The sequence below is a fragment of the Strix uralensis genome, chromosome 1 (genome assembly GCF_047716275.1).
Source record: "Strix uralensis isolate ZFMK-TIS-50842 chromosome 1, bStrUra1, whole genome shotgun sequence".
Lineage (NCBI taxonomy): Eukaryota > Metazoa > Chordata > Aves > Strigiformes > Strigidae > Strix > Strix uralensis.
In genome coordinates, this window is record NC_133972.1 from 56,857,265 (window position 1) to 56,877,464 (window position 20,200).

At 39.5% G+C, this 20,200-nt stretch overlaps 1 protein-coding gene across 2 annotated transcripts in view; it reads left to right on the forward strand.

Moving 5' to 3' along the window:
* Positions 1-20,200, forward strand: part of CCNY (cyclin Y) — a 130,382-nt gene that overhangs the window by 80,018 nt on the left and 30,164 nt on the right. Inside the window, exons 3-5 of one of the 2 annotated variants that reach the window (XM_074867782.1) lie at positions 4,024-4,058; positions 16,007-16,107; positions 19,242-19,277. In XM_074867782.1, the coding sequence (XP_074723883.1) occupies positions 4,024-4,058; positions 16,007-16,107; positions 19,242-19,277 (172 nt within the window). The remainder of the gene's footprint in view (positions 1-4,023; positions 4,059-16,006; positions 16,108-19,241; positions 19,278-20,200) is intronic. The other variant, XM_074867792.1, reaches the window with a different exon arrangement.

Below are 20,200 nucleotides of genomic sequence, written 5' to 3' on the forward strand. Positions count from 1 at the left end.
CAAAATGCATTAAAAGGCTTGTTAAAGGGAAAATGTAAGGGTTTTTTTATGGTGTGTAGGCTTGTATTCTGACAGCCTGCTGTGGAATCTAGAGGACTCCCAAGACTTCTTAAGACAATGTAGAAGGGGAGAGCTGAGCTGACAATGTTGAAAATGCCTAACTTGGGCATGGAACTACCTCTCTCCATTACTCGTATAGTATTGGTCTGGCAAACCTTCCTGTTGACTGCAAGTGAAAATATTTCTGTAGATAAGACCCACAGACATTTAAAATACGCATACTGGAGAGTTGAGAGTCACCAGGACTCAAGGTTTCATCTAGGATCTGGCTGTGACTCTTGAGTGTACATCACATGTTTGTACAGCGGGAAATGGCCAAGTCCATCATTACGTGCTAGAGTGACTTGGCAGTGTTACCTTCAGGCAGTTCCATGTTTGACTTTCTAGTAGCCCTGTACTCTTTCAGCCTCACTGGTAATCTTGTAGTACTGTCTTGACATAGGCGCTGTGCTTGAGTTGCTTGTGATCAACATGTGAGTGAAGAGGAACAAGCTGATTACCCCAAATATACTAAGACAGGACATGGCATCTCTAGATATTATGTGATCTGAATTTCCCATTGTTCTGTGAAGCTTGGATGCCATGCTAAGCATCTAAATCTGCCCTGTCCCTCTTAGTAGTCTGAATGCATCCTTAATTACCTGAGAGTTCAATGAATCTGTAGAGAAATTGAAGACACAATAAATCTTAATTCAATTCCTAACTAAAGTAGTTTTTCTAAATGTTTCCAACTCTGTGGGAATTTTCTAGGTGCTGAATCTTATGTGAGTAGTTCTCCCTGTTTAGGGACCTATTAAAGAATATCACCTTTTGTGTCTTTAACTTCTGTGAATGCTTTATGCAAGTTCTCCCTTCTTTGCTGAGTTTGGCCTCTAAGCAGGGTGGTCTAGGTGACTGAAAAGCCATGCACTATTTAGTGTGTGGTTGTGGTTAAGCCAGGGTTTCCAAACCTCCAATAATGTAACTTCCTTTCCTTATAATAGCAAGAGGGCAATGGTTGCTAGTTCAGGGTGCTGGTAAATGATCTTTTCTGTAGGTGGTTTACAGCTGTCCACCTCTCCTAACTTACGTTAGGCTGTACACATTCAACGTACTGGCTAAATTTTGCAGTATCAGTGCAAGGATGGGCTTCAGACAAAGAGGATTTTGAAATTGTATTTATATAGTGGATAGAAGTGAAGTAAGCTGCACTTAATCTTTAATGTTAACTAGGACCAGTCTCCTGTCTCGGATAAAACAAAAAGAAATTATTAACAAATATGTTAATAATGTGAGATATTTCTATTGATGTAATCCTCAAGGATTTTGTCTTCAATCCTGATACGGGTTAACATTAAGATAGTCTATAGAAATTGCACAAAGTAAGTTTCTGTTACAGCTCAATGAAAAATACATACATACGTAAATACGCACACATACAGATTTTCCTACTATTGCGAAAGTTCAACAGTAACAGTTGAAAGTGCCTGCAGAAATAGGAACAGGTCATTGACCTTCAAATGAGGAAAACTAAGACAATTTGGCAGCAGTTCCATTCCAGCTTTCAAGTTTTAAATTGTTAGAAAGTAAGTAGAAGTTGAATTGTTTAAACTGACTCTAAATTTCTTCAGCTTCATTTCATCAAACCACCACGCTTGAAAGCCAAAAGCCTGGAGTTGCAGTTAGGAGTTTATGCTACAAAATGACAGTTATTATAACACTGCAGTCTGGTCTGCTGAAGACCATACTGTGCTGTGTGAGCAGTGCAACGCATCTTTAAACTGACTGAAGCCAAGTGATGGGATTGCCTTTTTATAGTAATTTTAGCTTGGCAGAAGTGGCCTTTTGCCTTGTGCAGTAATTGTCTTTTCCTTGCTAAAAGGGAGGGTTGTGATCACAAAAGAGAGCGGTTGTGGCAAAATGGGTTTCTGCTCTGCCCAATTCCCCATTGGCATATGTTCTGGAAAGAGTTGAGCCTTACGCTACGGCAGAGTGGGCCAGAAGCACAAAAGCACAGCTGGTGCCTTGTAGTCCCTCACCGGAGAATCCAGGCTAACCGAATTTCTGTTATATGGGGAAAGGAGGTCAACATAGTGCTTAGAAGAAATGTACAGCACAAGCATTGCTTGAGCAGGGAGAAGTGAGGGGTGTGTATATAAATACATTAATATATTCTTCTGGAGATTGGAAATAGTAAATGGGAATGAGCTGTGAATGATATTCTTGCTTTGGTAAATAGATGATTGTACGTTCATGGGGAATTGAATAATGGATACAAGGGAGAATACAGAAGAGAAAAACTAAGGTGGGGAAAAAAGGTGATTAAAATGGAATTTGGAGTGTATGTGCAGGCTGTCTTTAGGGTTTTGTCCATAAGAACTTTTTATGTGGTATAACTGTGATTAAAACACTGTTACATACTTAACTGTGTTCAAAATTTCACAGTTAATAGGTGTTAATTTTCAGTTATGTACTCTATTAGGTTTACATGCAGCTTATCAGAATTGTTTAGTGCCTGTATATTGCAACATGCAATACTAGACAAATACTTTGGCTGTTCTTAGAAGTGAATACCTACCTTCATTTTGTTGTTTCCCTTTAGATTACTTATGTCCCTTGCTGGTGATAAATGCAGTATGTGGAACTTAAGTGTAGTACAGTGTTTTAGCAGGATTTCAAACAGTTTAACTATTTACTAGACGATCAGAATTTTCCTGCTGTTCCTGTTTAATTCTGTTTACAATGTCCATAATTGTGGATCTGAGCATGTACTAAGTGACATGGCTAACATCTGTCGTGTGTGATTCTCCTTTCTGCTCCCTGGGAGGAAAATTATGTAAGGATTTTAAAAGTTTTTTCTTATTTTCTTTTCATTTTATGTCTGCATTAAACACAGTTATTTCACAGTATTCACACATACAGCCTTGTTTATGTGAGATTGCTTGCTTATAAAAAAATCACAAATAATGGCTTCTCATCCAACAGGGAATGGACAGGCTATCCCACCATTATGAACACTTTTATTTTGCTAAGTGCATTGGGTTGCATAGCTTTTAAATCATGGTGCACCAAAGTGCATTTAATCACCTACAGCATGAAACCATTGTTATTTTAGTCCTGCAGTTTGATTTATGTGTTAGTTGCCTCCAGACTTGTATCCTAAATGCTGTGGTATTTTCACTGGAACAGAGCTCCACAGGCTCTCTATGGGGTGAGTTAATTGGGAAAGTGCTTTAAAAAATTAAACAGAATATATTTAATCAGCTGTAGTAAGAATTTACCTGACAATTAGACTCTATGCATCTATCTCCCTTGTTGTTGCTGTTTACTTTCTGAATATTTTGGCTAATTGTGGCTTTGACTTGCAACCCTTGCTTGCGGTGACTGGTTCATACTCACCAAAGTAATATGTTTTCATTGTTATATCCGTCATGAGTAATAGTTTCAGGCTTGCACCTGATCATTATAGAAGGCAGTGGTGTAATATGTATGGTTTCAAGGCTCCTCTATGGGAGTTAGTGCACAGTAAGCTATGATAAGAATTTGCTAACTCCGTGGTGTAGCTATTTAGGTGCTTTCATACCTGCAAGGTAGTGTAGGCCACTTTGCAGCAAGGTACCTTGCACGAAGGCATTGGTGGCTCAGGAGTACCCACACAGAGAACTGGTGAAGGATGGCTAATCCATTGCTAACTTGGGCTGTAGCTTACTGCATATTAACTTTCCCATGCAGACAATGCCTGGTGAAGTACCCAAATGTATGAGAATTTTAATCCATCACCACACTAGTGAGCATAAATGCCTTTATGCATACAGATATATGTTCCTTCTGTGTTTGATCTGTAAATATACTTGGTTAGTGCAAAAGCAATTATAATGTTGCACATAGATAGCCTCCTGTTCTGTTTGTTATAAATGGTATATAAGAAGCTTAATCGGGAAAAATAGTCATGTAATATTTCTATCATATTTTGTGTTTTTGCAGTGAGAGAAAAACGCAAGAGTCTCTATATAAACCACGTAAGTGAAAATGCCTCGCTATGCAGCTTTCTCCTTGTTGTCTATATTATACAGTAAATAAGAGTTATCACACATGATTTCCGTATTGGTGAGAGGGTGCTGATGCTTCAAATGTCTGTTCTGCATCAGGATCCAAAAGTGTAGGTCTCAGCTATTGAGTTAGTGGAACGGATCCGTTGGTTTGAAGACAGTATCATACTCACAACCAGTGTACATAGGTAACTGGTATCTGGGACAAAGAGCTGCACGCATTAGTGTGATTTTTAAAATTATTACAAAAACTCTCAAAACTTCAGATTACATTTGTATGCAAGTTTGCTTTGACAGAGAGCTGCAGCACTTGATATTTACAGAGAAGTTCTGAAGTGCCTGGCCAGTGTTGATGCATTGTAAATATGGATTGACATGTGGTACATGCTGAGAATGAAGAGGGGATTTTGATACGCTTGTGTAGCCCAGACATTTTTCAGTTCAGTTCTCTTCTGTTTGAATCAAATTGTCAGTGAAGCTGAGAGTAAATCCCCTGTAGCTTGCTTTGGGTCCAGGACCAGGCACTTTTCCCCAGTTACTATTGTTTGTACTACTGAAGCACCTGGAATCAGTGGAGTTCCCAGTATGTTAAGCCTTGTGCTGAAATATCTGGAGTCACGCCTTAGTAAAATTGAGGGGGAAAGACCTAATTGTCTCCCAAATGGTATTTGCCTTTAGGGTGAAGCGGGGAGAAGTTCTTTCTCTATCTGGAAATAGAGGCCATCATTTTATGAATCATTTTTAAGCCGGTACAGTTGCTGAAAGAAGCAGATGTGGTTTATAGCCTCTTCATCCCTTGGTGCTGGGGCGAATGGTTTGTGCAGCTCCAGGTAAACTGGATTGGGGCACGAATGCAGGTAAATTCAGCACGGCTAAAAGCTAAAATGGATCTGCTCCTAAATGTGATTCGCTTCAGGGCTTGCACCCACAGAAAGGGAGGGAGACACGGGGGGCAGGAATGAGCCACCGAGTGGGGTGATAAGGCAGGACTGGTTTGTGCTGAGTGTTTCTGAAACTGCTGCCTGCCTTCAAAAGCAAGGTGAGATTTTTCAGTTTCCCAAGAGTTAAGATTTTTGAGAAGTCATGACATACTGTGGAGGCTTATAAAAGCCTTAAAGTTGGCCCCACTAGGTTAGCAGATATTCTCAATGCTTCTCGCCTTCTATTCCCCTGTAAAACATTTCCATTGTTTACAGTGCATGTGAGGGTGATTTGCAGTGCAGCTGTATTGTTATAAAATTACTTGTAAAGCTAATGCACTGGATTCCTGTAAAATTAATAATGTGTGTTCTGGAACTTCTAGCATGCTTTTTAGCCTCGAACTTGGAGTGTTCAATGCAAAAAAAATGAATATTTAGATACTGCAAAACAAGTTATTAACTGAGTTTCTGTGACAGTCCACCTTGTGTCATGGATGAAATTCTCATGTGTCCTGAATCGTTTCATGTCATGTAAGAGATGTGTTCTGCATTAGGCAGACTGCCAGTGGTTTCCTCTGGCAGACTGAACAAAGATGCCATTACAAATGCTGCTGGAAGCACACTATTGCAAGCCCTGGTGTAAAATATTTTTAGGCAATGCTGGATTTGTTGCAGAAAAAGGAAGGGTGATCATATCACTGGGGAGTTGTGTTGTCGGGAGCTCAATGTAGCAGCTTATGCAGTTAATACCCTAAATGCTCTACCTCTTCCTAACATTTTTTTTTCCCAAGTATCATTCAAAGCATTGGCTGAAGTTGCAGCAATGTCAACTTCCATCAGTAGTCAGGTTTACTGCTACCTTAAGTCTGACTTCTTTGTACTTATAAAGTACTTTTTCTGAATTACAAAGCTAAAAATAACCTTTATGAAGCTGATGTCCTTACCAAGACTTTCTCTGTGTGTGTCCTTACAAGTCGGTTAAGTTTTTTAGCCAATACTCATAGATAATCTGTATTTTCAAATGTGGCCTGTGATATTTAAGTTGTCACTTCAGCAAACTTGTATTTATTCAGCACCTCCTAAATATTCAGTCTGCTAAAGCTGATGCACAAACTGGTGATCATTTTTGAAGTGGTTGCTGTGGCCTTTAACTGGCAATTGTGTTTAGGTTTGTAGACTGCGAGGAACCATTGTAATTTTCCTAGACCACCTTGTTTGAAGAAGTTTGAGGAAATAGTTAGATTGTATGTGACAGATGATGGGTAGTATTTAAATGATAAGCAAATTTATTATATACTCTATTGGTTGATCAGTTCTTTTCCACTATTTTTCAGTGCATGCTAAGTGCATTTCTAACAGGAGCTATTGCTATTCATCTGTTTCCTTGTTGATGAGAAGTGCAGGGTCCCCACATCTGCTCTGGAGGAAACAAGCCAGAGGACATGAGTTTTGGAGCATTGTTTTGTCTTCCTTTTAGAAGAACTCCTCACCATAATGCAGCACTCTTTCTCTTTTGTGGTTTTTTCACAATGTCATCTTTTTTTTTCTTTTATAAGTCTTTTATACTTAGTCTCCTCTTGTGACAAATAACTAACATGAGCAACAAAATATTTTTATCCTTTTGTGCAGTACCTTATTGGTTATTTTGCAGGTACAGTTGAACATCTCCCAAGCGATCAGGGTGGCTGGCTAGCAAGAGAAGTATCAAGAAAAGTTGTGCTTTTTCTTTCTTAACTGCTTGTCTAGTTATGTGTAGTTTCGGATGAGAATAGTAGCTTACATAAATACAGTTTCAAAATCCTACCTATGAAAAAAAATTAATGACTCTTCCTCATTTAAAAATGCACTTTCTCAGTATGATCACATTATTCTTTTCCTTTCTTGCTTGCTTTTCTTTGTAGAATATTTTAATTGGCTGAACAGTTTCCTTTGATCCCCAAGTATAAATAGTGGGTTCCTGCTTTGATTTATTGCACTTTGTCAAGGGCTGGCAGTTGCCACAGTTTAAATTCACCTTGCCTATAGGTGTGATGGAAGAAGCCAGGAGCTGCTGTTCTTTTGGGATGGGGAAGGAATGAAAGTGGGGGGGTGAGAGCGTGCTGTTCAGAAGCTGTCATCTCTCAATCTTACCACTGAGCTCAGGGAGACAGACAAGTTGGGGATGGTGCTGGATCCTTTTCATCCTTGTAGGTGCTGGAAGTTACCTACCTACAGTGTACCTGGCATGTTTGCTTTATTCCAACCTATTTTAATTTCTAAGGAGTTGCAGCGGACGCTACTTCCCTTTCCTGTTGAACTGGCAGTTACTGTTTTTTGTTGTGGCTTTAATGCTGCTTCAGTGTGCACTTGTCTTTTCTTTTAATCTGCTTAGTCAAGCTGCTGAGGGGGATAAAGAAGGCGTTTCCTTTTCAGAGAGGAGAGATTGCATCTGTATCTCTGCCTGTACAAGAAAAGGAAACAGGAAGATATGTTTTATGTTTTTTGGGGGGATGGGTGGAGAAAGAGTGAATTTTTTATTATTGTTTGCGGTAACTAGTTCTTTGTACTAGGTAATTATTTCTTTGCAGGGAAAAGGAGGAGGGAAGGAGAGGGAAAAGCTGTTTTCTCCATGAAGTCTTTCTAGAAATTTTTCCCTTTCAGACAAGATGAAAATGCTCAGTTTGCCAAAGTTTATGAGCAGTAATATTCAGTAAAAATAAGGGATATTTTTTGCATGTTGGAATATTTTGGAAGGAAGATAAATGGAAGTAATATCTCTCTCCCACAATTTTTATTTTTTATTATGGAGACCCTTCATGAGCCTTGTAGCCACAGCTTCTTTTCAGCATTGTCTTATTTAGGGACCTGGACATGACTTCCACTGTCTGCTACCTGGCAACTGGATGTTCAAATCCCAGCAGACTAATACTGATTTTATCATTCCAGATAGAAAAGCTAACATCTGTGTATAGACCAAAATTTTTTTCAGTATCCTGGGGAAAAGTTCCTGGGCATCATTCATGTCAGAACCCCGTTCCCTGTAAGTGACCCTGTAGTGTTTCACATCAGGGGAAGCTTCTTCCCAGCAGCAGTCCTGCTCATGGGGACTAGCAGAGAACAGAGGGGTCCTCTGCTATACATGGTGTGGCACAGGCAATTTCTGTGAGCCTTTTTGTATGCTTGAAATGATGTATGGTATTTTCTCCTGTGTAGCCCCTAAATTTTCTTGTCAGATTGGATAAAGAGGCTGTTCTGCTTCCCTATTGTAAAACTACTAGGCATGTGACTGGTAATCAGACACTTTCAGCTAGTGATTATAAGAGTAAATAAGATACATGCTGAAATGGGAACATAGTCTGAAAAGTAGTTTAATCAGTGAAAAACGCAAAGCATAACATAAAATGTGAAATGTTGGGTTTAGGTGGATGCCTGAGGCTGGCTATTATAAAGGTTTATAATTTGTGTCCAAATTCCTTAAGATATTTTAATTAACATTCCTTACTCAAAGAGAAGAACAAGATAAACTGGAAGATAGATTAGAGGCTTCTCAGGTGCTCTTGAAGCTCTCCTAGAGATTGCTTAATGTGGTCTTTGCTCCTCTCCATTGCAAGATCACAAAAAAACAGGTCTCGAGGGGGCCTTTGTAGGCCATCTGGCCCATCTAGCAGCTTCCCTGTACTGATGCCATTCCTAACAGATACTGTTTAAGATGCTTTTTCAGGTTTCCAATAAGTTAGAATGAACGGGTTTTCTTTAATGGCTTACTTAAACTTATTGTTTGAAAATCTTTTTCTTATCGTCTTTCAGCCCCTGGCTTCTTCTGTGTCCTCTAGGGTGAAGACTTTTACCTCTCCTATCAGCCTTAAGGCTAAGTTATATGAAGTGACAAACTTTTGTAGGGGGAGGAACAAAAGGTAACTTTTAGGGTAGAATGAGAGCATGCAGGGGAGTTCTTTTCTAAGGTTGCTATACAATACTTGCTGTGCTGGGAGCCTAGAAAGTCCCTCTGGTCAAATTTAACAACACTAGTAATTAAATGCTATGTAAATATAAGCCTTTGAGCTGCTTTTAGTGTTCAAATAAATATTTAATCTTTCAGGTGTGTAAAGCAGAGTGCTTTATCAGTGGTTAAGTAGGACCTGTGTGTGCTGCAGAAGTTTAACAGTGGTTGTGAGCCCCCCAAGAGCTCAGTGGTACACTGACATAGTTTTCCATAGTTGACATGAGTAAGGACAAGCTTTGACAGCAAAAAACTTGCAAGTACAAATCTAGTCTAAGGCATCAGTTTTGGACATTATCAAACATTGGTGAAAGTAGTCAACTGAGGACAAGGTTGAATCATATTGTCAACTGATGACTTACGATGGGTATTACTTAAGAGTGATGGGACTGTATCTGTTTTTTAATTGTGGATATTGGCAGAGAAGGGTAAGAGTGGAATGGTGTGATTTCCTGTAGCTCTTTTTCAGGTGAATATATCCATATCTAGCCACTAAATGTAGACAATTGGGCTGTAGTATCAAATTATTCAAGATGAAAATAAATGCAGAGCTTTGCAGAGCTGTGCAGAGTGTTGCATGGCTTGCTTGATTTTGGAAGCACTTTGTTGACCTGTAAAATCATGTTTCCTCTGTGAAAAATGTCAGAACTAATTCATGTCCTGAAGCAATAGAAGATCCCCAAGATAGGAACCTCCCTTTTTCAAGTCAGAAGCAGTCCTAGTATTTTTGCTTGCTGTTGTAATTTGGCTTCATGTATACTTTTATATGCCAGTTTTGCCTATTAGCATTTTGGCCAGCGTCTACTGCCTGGAAGCTAATGGGCATGTCTCCACAGACGGGTGCAAGCAGGCCTCAATTTTTCCATGGGGGGAAATACTATTCAATAATACCTTTTAAAATCATGCAGTAACTTACACCTGGTTTGATGGAAGAGGCAGTACTATCATTATTTAGGACAGAAGCTGCAAATTATCTTCTGATGGACAAGTGCAAAAGAACACTGAAAAACACTGAAGCTCCTCTGCCAAACTGGAAGCCGATTGGCCGAAGGCCAGCTCTGGTACAAAAGCTGTATAGCTTCATTAGGGAAGTGTTGCGCCCAAACGAACAAATCCTGTTGAGCATTAGGGCAGAGTGCCATACTAGTGTTGCTAAAGAGCTTCCAGGACAGAGCTGGCTGGTACCCCTTCTGATCAATTCTGCGTGTGGGTTTTGGTCAGTATGCACCTGTCCGTTAGATGTTTCTACCCAAAACCACCCTGAAATGACCATTGTAACAAAATAAATAGTAATGCCTCCCCTTTCCCCATAAATTTAGGTTTAATTTTTAAGAGCTAGAAACACCTGGCATTAATGGAAGTACATTGAATCTTGCTCTCTTAGAGCTTGTTCTGTAACACATGTAAAAGTTTAGCAAGTTATAATGCAATTTTTTCCGTTACACATCTTTTCCTGTAAAGAAAGAAATTCCATAAAACAGCTATTATGTGTTCATTGTAGCCTATAATGTCAGCATTTCTCAATGAATGTCTTTGGTTGAAATGAGAAAAACAACAACTGCTTCCAGAGTAAAGAGCTGCAGATCCTCTCCACCAAAAGAAATCACAGAATAATAGAAAACTCACGCAGAATTCAATCTGGTTTCTTGCCTAAGAGCAGAATTATGCATCTAAGCTATTCCTGGCATATGCTTGTTTTACCTCTTCTTTACAACTTGCAGTAGTGGAGATGCTATCACTGCTTAAGCCACTCAGGCTATCCCTGATATTAGCAAAACATGGTGGTTTGGGGTATTTTTTTGACACCACCTCCCCTCACACTTTCATGTCCAATCTTAATTTTCCCTAGTTTCAATATAAGTCTGCTCTTTCTTATCCCATCCACAATGGTCATGGAGAACAACATTTTCTTCTTTGGAACTCCCTTCAGCATGACTTACGGCCATTATTGTTGCTTTGTTCCTGGAGAAAACCTCTCCAGTCTTTCAATTTTTCCTCCTAAATGAGGTTTTTCAAACCTCTGATCAATCTTGCTGCTCTCTCCTCCTGACTCTCTGAAATCAATTCATCTTTCTTGAAATACAGTGGTCAAAACTAGACATAAAATTCTATCTGAGCAGAGTGGAAGGGTGCTCTACCCTATTGTATACATGGTAACTCTATAAATCCTATATGATGACTCTTCCTTTTTTTTTATAACAGTCCTCTGCAAGTTAATGCCAGCTGCAAATTCGGTTACAAATACCTTGATTCTGTTATCAAAGTTACTGCTCAGACCAGACCTCTGTGGAATGTCCCTTACTTCAGCGTTCCAATTTGAAAGTGATCCCTGGGTAACCAGAGTATAGTTTTATGAGTAGTTTTTACCTGCCATGTTTTTCTTGTTTTCACATGAGATGAAGTCAGAAGTCTTGCTGAAGTTGAGAAGCATGACATCTACTGAATCTCAGCTTCTGTTCAAAAATATTACTATTGCAAATTAAAGTACATCTAAAGTGACTCCCACTTCATATCAATGAGGTGCTTTTAATTTGTAAATATTTGTAATAACAGAGATTGTCAAAGCTCCACGTGTGTCCTATACTCACTGTCGTGTTTGCATATGAAGATTTACAAAAGGAGCTATATCAGTCTTTCCCCCATGTCAGTCTTAATGGTGGGACAGAACCTGAGAAGGATCCTATTAATGTTAGAGGGTTTGGCTAATTTCTTCACAGGCTCTGTATTCTTTCTCAGCTCTTCTGATTTTTTTTTTTCTTGCTTAGAGCCTCCCTAACTTGTCTAAGTGGAAGATTTTTGTGGTCAACTACGATAGATGTGAAATGTGAAGCCATTAAGCTCCTGTACAATTTTGGGTGTGGATTTACCCTGTTAAAATGGACACAGAAAGGGTTTTCTCTGTAGGACAGTGCTGAACACTGAGGTGATGCTCAGTAACCTCTTTTGTCCCTTGCAAGGATTGAGAAGGTTCCTGTGCAGCATTTTATGGAGGTTCAGAAAAGCCTATTTGACTGAACTGTGGGACTTCAGATGTCTTCCAGTTTAGTCAAGTTAGAATATGAAACCGAAGATGTTTTCCAGTAATTTGGAAAAGGCAGAAAATCTGTTACCTGGCATACCATATGGCTGTAGTTGGACGTCAGAGTAGAAGCTGGGAATGTTGATCTACCGATAGGCTAGCTATTCACATGGCCCAAAAGTGAGTATATACCCAAGATAGTAGGTTTACACTTGGCACCGTCCTTCAGACTGGGAGAGGTACCCCTTCTTGCCAAGTTGTTATGAACAGAAAGTGAGGCATGAGACACCACATATTTTTCAGAAGTGTGAAAAGTTCTAAGTCTAACAAAGTGTGATGTGGGCTGAAAACTGTGGAGAGTTCTGTGATGTGGTAGTTTCAGAAAGAAGGTGCGTGGCTCTAATTATTGACATGTATCAAATGTTAGAGTGCTATTTACATAAGAAAATCTAAATCTGATAGTGGTGTTGCTACAGAGTTGTTTTCTGTTTTTTACTCATGCTTGCCTTGAATGAATGCAGTACATTTATCTTAAAGTTTATCTAAACCTTTAAAACATGCTGACACTTAAAATGTAGAATTAAACTTTCCATTTTTTTAAATGATGCTGAAATGTCTGTACCTCTCCCTTTTTTTTCAACCACTAAACAGTCTATTTTCAACTGGTTTTCAGTTGCTCTGCCTTTATCACACCTGTGGAAGGTACTCAACAGACTAATCCAGAAATTTGAACTAAACTGTGGTAGAATAAAAGCTGTAAATCACCAGTCCCTTAGTAAATCTCTCTGTATAGATCAATGCTAGATAATAAATTCTATGGCATTAATGCTTCACAGAATCACAGAATCATCTAGGTTGGAAAAGACCTTGAAGATCATCTAGTCCAACCATTAACCTAACACTGACCGTTCTCAACTACACCATATCCCTCAGCGCTATGTCAACCCGACTCTTAAACACCTTCAGGGATGGGGACTCCACCACCACTGCCCTGGGCAGCCCATTCCAACGCCTAACAACCCGTTAGGCTTCCTAATATCTAGTCTAAACCTTCCCTGGTGCAACTAGAGGCCATTACCTCTTGTCCTATCACTCATTACTTGGTTAAAGAGACTCATCCCCAGCTCTCTGCAACCTCCTTTCAGGTAGTTGTAGAGGGCGATGAGGTCTCCCCTCAGCCTCCTCTTCTCCAGACTAAACAACCCCAGTTCCCTCAGCCGCTCCTCGTACGACATGTGCTCCAGACCCTTCACCAGCTTCGTTGCCCTTCTCTGGACACGCTCGAGTCATTCAATGTCCTTTTTGTAGTGAGGGGCCCAAAACTGAACACAGTAATCGAGGTGCGGCCTTACCAGGGGTAAGATCACTTCCCTGTCCCTGCTGGCCACGCTATTTCTGACACAAGCCAGGATGCCATTGGCCTTCTTGGCCACCTGGGCACACTGCTGGCTCATGTTCAGCCGGCTGTCAATCAACACCCCCAGGTCCCTCTCTGACTGGCAGCTCTCCAGCCACTCCTCCCCAAGCCTGTAGCACTGCTGGGGGTTGTTGTGGCCCAAGTGCAGCACCCGGCATTTGGCCTTATTGAAACTCCTACAGTTGGCCTTAGCCCATCGCTCCAGCCTGTCCAGGTCTCTCTGCAGAGCCTCCCTACCCTCGAGCAGATCAACACTCCCACCTAACTTGGTGTCATCTGCAAATTTACTGAGGGTGCACTCAATCCCCTCGTCTAGATCATCAATAAAGATGTTAAACAGGAGTGGCCGCAAAACCAAGCCCTGGGGGACACCACTCGTGACCAGCCACCAACTGGATTTAACTCCGTTCACCACAACTCTCTGGGCCCGGCCATCCAGACAGTTTTTTACCCAGCAAAGCGTGTGCCCATCCAAGCCACGAGCAGCCAGTTTCACCAGGAGAATGCTGTGGGAAACGGTGTCAAAGGCCTTACTAACATCAAGGTAAACAACATCCACAGCCTTTCCCTCCTCCAATAAACAGGTTGCCCTGTCGTAGAAGGAGATCAGGTTTGTCAAGCAGGATCTGCCTTTCATAAACCCATGCTGACTGGGCCTGATCATCTGGTTGTCCCGCACGTGTTGTATGATGGTACTCAGGATGAGCTGCTCCATCAGCTTCCCAGGCACTGAAGTCGAGCTGACAGGCCTGTAATTTCCTGGATCATCCTTCCGACCCTTCTTATATATGGGCGTCACGTTGGCCAATTTCCAATCTGTCGGGACCTCCCCGGTCAGTCAGGACTGCTGGTAAATGACGGAAAGTGGCTTGGCGAGCACCCCAGCCAGCTCCTTCAGCACCCTCGGGTGTATCCCATCCGGTCCCATAGACTTGTGTGTGTCTATGTGATGCAGCAGGTCACTGACTATCTCCTCCTGGATTGTGGGGGGGTCGTTCTCCCAGTCTCTGTCTTCTGGCTGAGGAGGCTGGATTCCCTCAGTACAACTAGTTTTGCTATTAAAGACTGAGGCAAAGAAGGCATTAAGCACCTCAGCCTTTTCCTCAGCCATGTTTTCTCCTGTGTCTAGCAGGGGATGGAGGCTCTTCCAGTGCTTCTAAATTTTCTGTTTGTTGTTTCCTTGCTTAACATATAATAGCTTGGAGGGTAGATGGATTGTGAACTTCCAAAATATTCTGAAGTACCTTTCCAAACTTCTGGAGAATTTTTGAGAGGGGATAGTTTTCATTTTCTCAGTAAGCGTTTTAACGTCCAAGAAAAGCAGTTTGACCTACAATTTTATTGGTCAGGTGAGGGACCTTGATAGAATTTGTTGGTGAGCTTTCAAATAATTTGAACATAATGTTTCTACAATTGCAACAGCTTCAGAATATTATTTTTTTCAATTAACAGAAGACTTTGGATGCTCTTTCACTCATAGGTGAGAAAAAAAGAAAGATGACTCGGATGCGTGTGGATTTTACCAAGAGTCTACCTGTTCTCTATCTAACGAATGCTGCTAAGAAGGTTGCTGCCTGTGGAAAAGGAAACATTAGTGAGATGAGGGAGTGCTGGCAGTTGTAATGATATCTGTTTTGGAAATTAGTCAGGGGAAGATGTACTGAGGTAGGAGTCAGAGGACCGCAGCCTAGAGACTCAGTTGCTCTGAGCTGGTAAATGCCTGTGGATTCCATCAATGGTATTGACATTGGTCTCTCCACTGAAAAGCTGGAAATATTCATTGTAAGGCGAGTGAAAATTTCCATGTTGATGTGCCAACAGAATTTTAAATATGTAAGTTAAACATGTAATTTGACTGGTCTTAACGTTCCTGACGCAGGTTCTTGGTCAAGTTATTCACTAGTGTAGGTAGAATAAGCAAGGATAAAATCAAAGAGCGTTAATGACTGGGATAACTATTAGCTGCTATGATGAAACTATTCTCTTTAGACCAGTGGAATGCTGGCTGCTCTGAACAGCTGAAGGAGAAGCACTCTCAATAAAAATTTTTCTGAATTTTCCCTATCAATTTTTAGAGGTTTTATTAGTTTTACTGTAAAGATCTCTTTCCCCTACTTCATTCTGTTAGGGTTTGCTTGGGTTGTTTTTTAATTCTCTTTTCTCCAAGCATGGTTTTGTATCCATTTCTAAATCAATCTTCATTGTTAACACAATTTCTTCTGCACTCTTCACTTACTCTTTTGGAACAAGGACAGAAACATAGGATTTGCTCATCTTTGCTTTCCAAATGTATGTGTGTATTTGAGTAATTCTGCACAAAAATTTTTGCATGGTTTTGGGGAAGGAGAGATGGAGGGGAGGTTGGGACTTGAAAGCATTAGTCAAGGCTCAGGCAGGTATTGTTGTGACTTTTGCACTGGTAATTATTTCTGAACTTTGTGAACTGCTTCAAAACGTGATCACATTACTATATGTGTCATTGTGAGAGACAGAGAAATCGTTTTTTTCTAAATTCTTACATCTCCTCAGAAAAATGCTTTGGTATTACATAATTGCCATTGTTCTTTTACATGTTTTTCATAGCATCCTCCTGGGCAGTTGAGAAGGAAGTACAGTTCCTGCTCCACTATTTTCCTGGATGACAGCACAGTCAGTCAACCAAACCTCAAGTATACCATCAAATGGTGGGTTTTATAATATTTTTTTTGCTAGAACCTACATTTTATGTATATATATTTATATATACATATTTCTGCATCATTACTGAGCAAGCTTCAAAGGTTTTGGTTTTTGAAGTAGTAATTTTATTTAATCCAGTCATGCTCCAGAGGCAGTGAATAATATGAGCAAAGGGTATCACTCTTATTTTAGGTCTGTGCAGAATCAACCTCCCAGTATTGCATATCTCAACAAAAAGCAGCAATTAAGGATCTCAGATTCCAGCAGCTGAAATCCTTGTGCTTCATCATTCAACCGGGTACTTGCTTTGGATGAGTCCTCCAAAACTTGCTTGGGTACTTGTTTATTCAGAATTTCAGAATTATCTGAAATTGAAGAGCTCTTTTCTGTTCATGAGAAAAATGCTCATTTGCTAAGCTTTCCTTCCAGTTTTATGGTTGAAATGGAAATTAGTTGTCTCCAGATTCATTTCCTTATTGAGTACAAGGGCACTGGCAGTTTATTACACAGCAGTGTGGAGTTTTGTATGTGGTGTGCACATGGGCTTACCCTTGGGTGACATCTCAGATGATAATTTCAGGTTTCACTGGGGCCTTTTTACATTTGGAGAGAAATCAAATTGATATTTTTAGAGTATTGTTCTTTACATTTTGTACAGTAAGGGAAAAAAATGAGAGAACAAATGCTCAGGCATTTTATGCTGTTTGTTTATTAGGATTGCTGATATACTCTCTTGAGCTGATTGTAGGATGGTTACCTTGATGTACTTAAATGCAAAAATGTATTAAGACAAAATCTGTGCTACGGAGATGCTTACATGAGAGACAAGTATACTCAGACTAGCATGTCCAAAGGAGTTGGTAATGTTGGTAGTCACTAAAACATGTTCTTAATTTTTCTGTTTAAGGAAAAAAGAGGTGAGTGGAGAAGGGATTTGCAGTCAGACTGACACCTAATTCCTCATCAGCTATTTCTGCCTGAAATACAGTTTTGCTTTTCCTCAAGTTTCTTTAATTAGTAACTTAAAAATAATTCAGATGAACACTGGAAGAAGGCTTTTTGAGTTGTTTTTTTTTAAACTCCTGGAATCTCATACTCTTCTGCTCTAAAATCCTTTGCATGCAGATTTTGTAAGGGCAGCCTTTTGGGCAGGTTTCAGGTCCCTCTTTGTATCAGAACTGAGACTGCTTGTGGAAAGAAGAGATGGGTTCAGCTGGCTGCAGCAGCCAAGAGGTGTTTTCAGCAGGCCACGGTGGCCAGTAGCAGCCTTGTGAAAGAGGAGACAGAAAGACAAGCTGGTGGGGGACAAGGTGGTGGCTCGTTGATTTATTTTGGGTCATGTTACGCACTGGTGCGTTTAAAATGTTAGCGTGTCTCCTGGCGATCTGCAGCGTCAGTGGGGTGGCCAGGGTAGGGTGATAGAAAGCTCCATAAGCTGCTTTCCTGCACACTTGAGTGGTAGCTGAACCAGGGTATGAAAAGCAGAATGAAGCTTGAATCTGAGTTAATCTGTTGCAACTCTGAAAGATTTTCAGATTTAGATACAGATTTCTAAATAGTAAATATTTTCTAAACTTAACTTGACATTTGGTTACAAAAGCAACCATGGGGGCACTGAGCAGAGCTCTGCACACAGATTCTTGCATCTGCTTTCGTAGTGAACTAGAGCTGCAACTGTGTTCCTAGGGGCATAACTTAAATATTAGGACATTTATTTTGTGAATAGCTTTCAGTCAAATTAAATTCATTCATAAATGTGGCTTTTGTGTTCGGTGAGGACTGTGTCCTTTAAACTATCTATAGAAAAAAATCAAATGTAAAAAGCATTTATGATCCAGAAACTTAGAAGGCAGACAGGTAAAAGCTAAAATGCTCATACATAGTAAAATATATTTAATTTCAACTAAGAAAAAGTATTATCCACTATATGGCTGTGCAAAAACAAAACCAAAACCACAAAACCCCCCAAACACCACCATTCCCCCCCCCAAACAAAAAAAGAAACAAACAAAAAAACCCCACCTTGAAATAATTTAAAATTCTACTAAAGGAGTAGCTCCAACAATTTTTTTTTCCTCTTTTCCTAACACACAGTATGTCAGTTTTCATGTAGAAATTCTGGAATAAAATTACAGAACAACCAATTGTCTCTTTTTTAAAAGGCCTTTTATGGAAAAGGGGGGAAATTTTGCATCAGTATAAGACATAAACTTCTTACAGTGAATCACTGATAAGACAAATTATCAACAAATAGAATCAGTGAACTCCCTCCTCCTTCTCTTTTAGGTTTGACTGGGTTCTATGCTGCTGGAACAAGTAGGGAGGGTGCTGGTTCTGCCTTATCCCTCAGTAAAGCTCTGTCAGGAGTAAAGCATGTGTCCTTCAATAAAGCTGGAGTTGTGAGTTGGAAACTGGAGAATAACCATGAGAAGCCATATCTTAATTTTCTTTAGTCTCAAATGTGAATGAAATCAGTTAGTTGTATATGTAATTAAAATCTTAGCTTTCTGTGAATATAAGGACACTTTTTGTCTTCAGACAGAATATAAACAGAGATACTTTGATGTGTGGTTGAGAACATGGGAAGTGCATAATGCAGTAAGTTATTCAGGGAGTTGTCTTTCCTGAGTTAAAATAAGTAACTTGATGCCTTAAAACTGTAGGAGCCTGGTATTTGAGTCTGGTATGTGAGTAACTACATAGAACAACAGCCAAAAGTTAATGGATTTAAATATAAAATCGTAAGCCAACAGTGATTAAAACATTTCATGTTAGCCTGGCAGCATTAGCAAACAATAAAAGAGAATGTCCAATGCCTCTGATGCTTTATCTTCAACCTTGGAAGTCAGTAGCAGTTTTATCATTGACTTTAGTGGAGTAGGGCATTAAATGGAAGGTATGTACAACTTGGTATGTAGAATATGAGTATTTTTGTAAGGTGCTTCATTATTATAAATAACTTAATATTATAAAATTGTCTGTTTACAGCAGTTTTCCTTGTATCTAACAGCGAACAGAAGCAAGCAGGCTGTTAAGCATACTATTTGTCATGCATTGTGCTAGGTTTTAAATTTGCATGTTAATATGACAAATATAATTTGACAGTCCTGAGGTATTAACTCTATATTTTTCTTTACAGCGTAGCTCTTGCAATATATTACCACATCAAAAACAGGTATGTGCCTGATGAAATCTTGTACTGAAGATATCTTTAATAAAAACAAGGGAACTGCTCTAACCCTAAAAATCCATGCTCTGTTTCTTTCAAAATGTTTTTAGGTAGTAGTTTTCTTATTTCCTGTGCTAGAAATGAGAAACATATTCTTCTGTATTTTTATATATATATTATTTTGCTTAGAAAAATAAAATTTAGAGGATTACGTACCATAAAAATCTGGAAATACAGTTCAGAATTGAAAAACTTTTCATGATTCAGTGTTTGGTTTTATGTGCACTGGGTACTTCTCCATTATTGCATATGTTGCAATTGCAAATAGAGAAATCTGAATAGTGTCTTTCAGATTTATTTTTTTTAGATACACCTTTGTAAAGTTAACTGTGTAAATCAATGATCAGTTAATGTTAATGGATTTAAAATAAAAACCATTAATTATACTGTCAGAGTGACATTGTGAATAGATATAATGCAAGATGCCTCAGAAACAGAGCAGGACCTGGCTTATCTCTTCTGGTGTAGTATGTTTTAGATCTCTGCTCAGTCAAGTTGATTGAAATTGAATAGAAAATAGGTTCTTTAAAAAGTAACTTGGTAAGTAACAGCTTTCTTCATGTTGAATTGTGCTTTTGTATCTTAAATTCCCTGTCCTCATGATATGTCACAGTATCATAAAACAATATTTCCTGACATTTCTAAGGAGAGATTGTATAAATACTTGAAGTGACTTTTGTGTCCATGGCTTTTCAGTGTCTTTTCAGAGAGCTTGGCTTAGATCTTGATCTAAAGAGCCACTTACATGTTTTTTCTTCTGGACTGTAAGAAGTCCAACTAGAACAAAAGGAATTACTCATAAATTTAAAGTTAAGCTGGTGCTGGTGTTTCAGGTCACTGGGACCCATCACTTCTTGAAACAAGGCTGA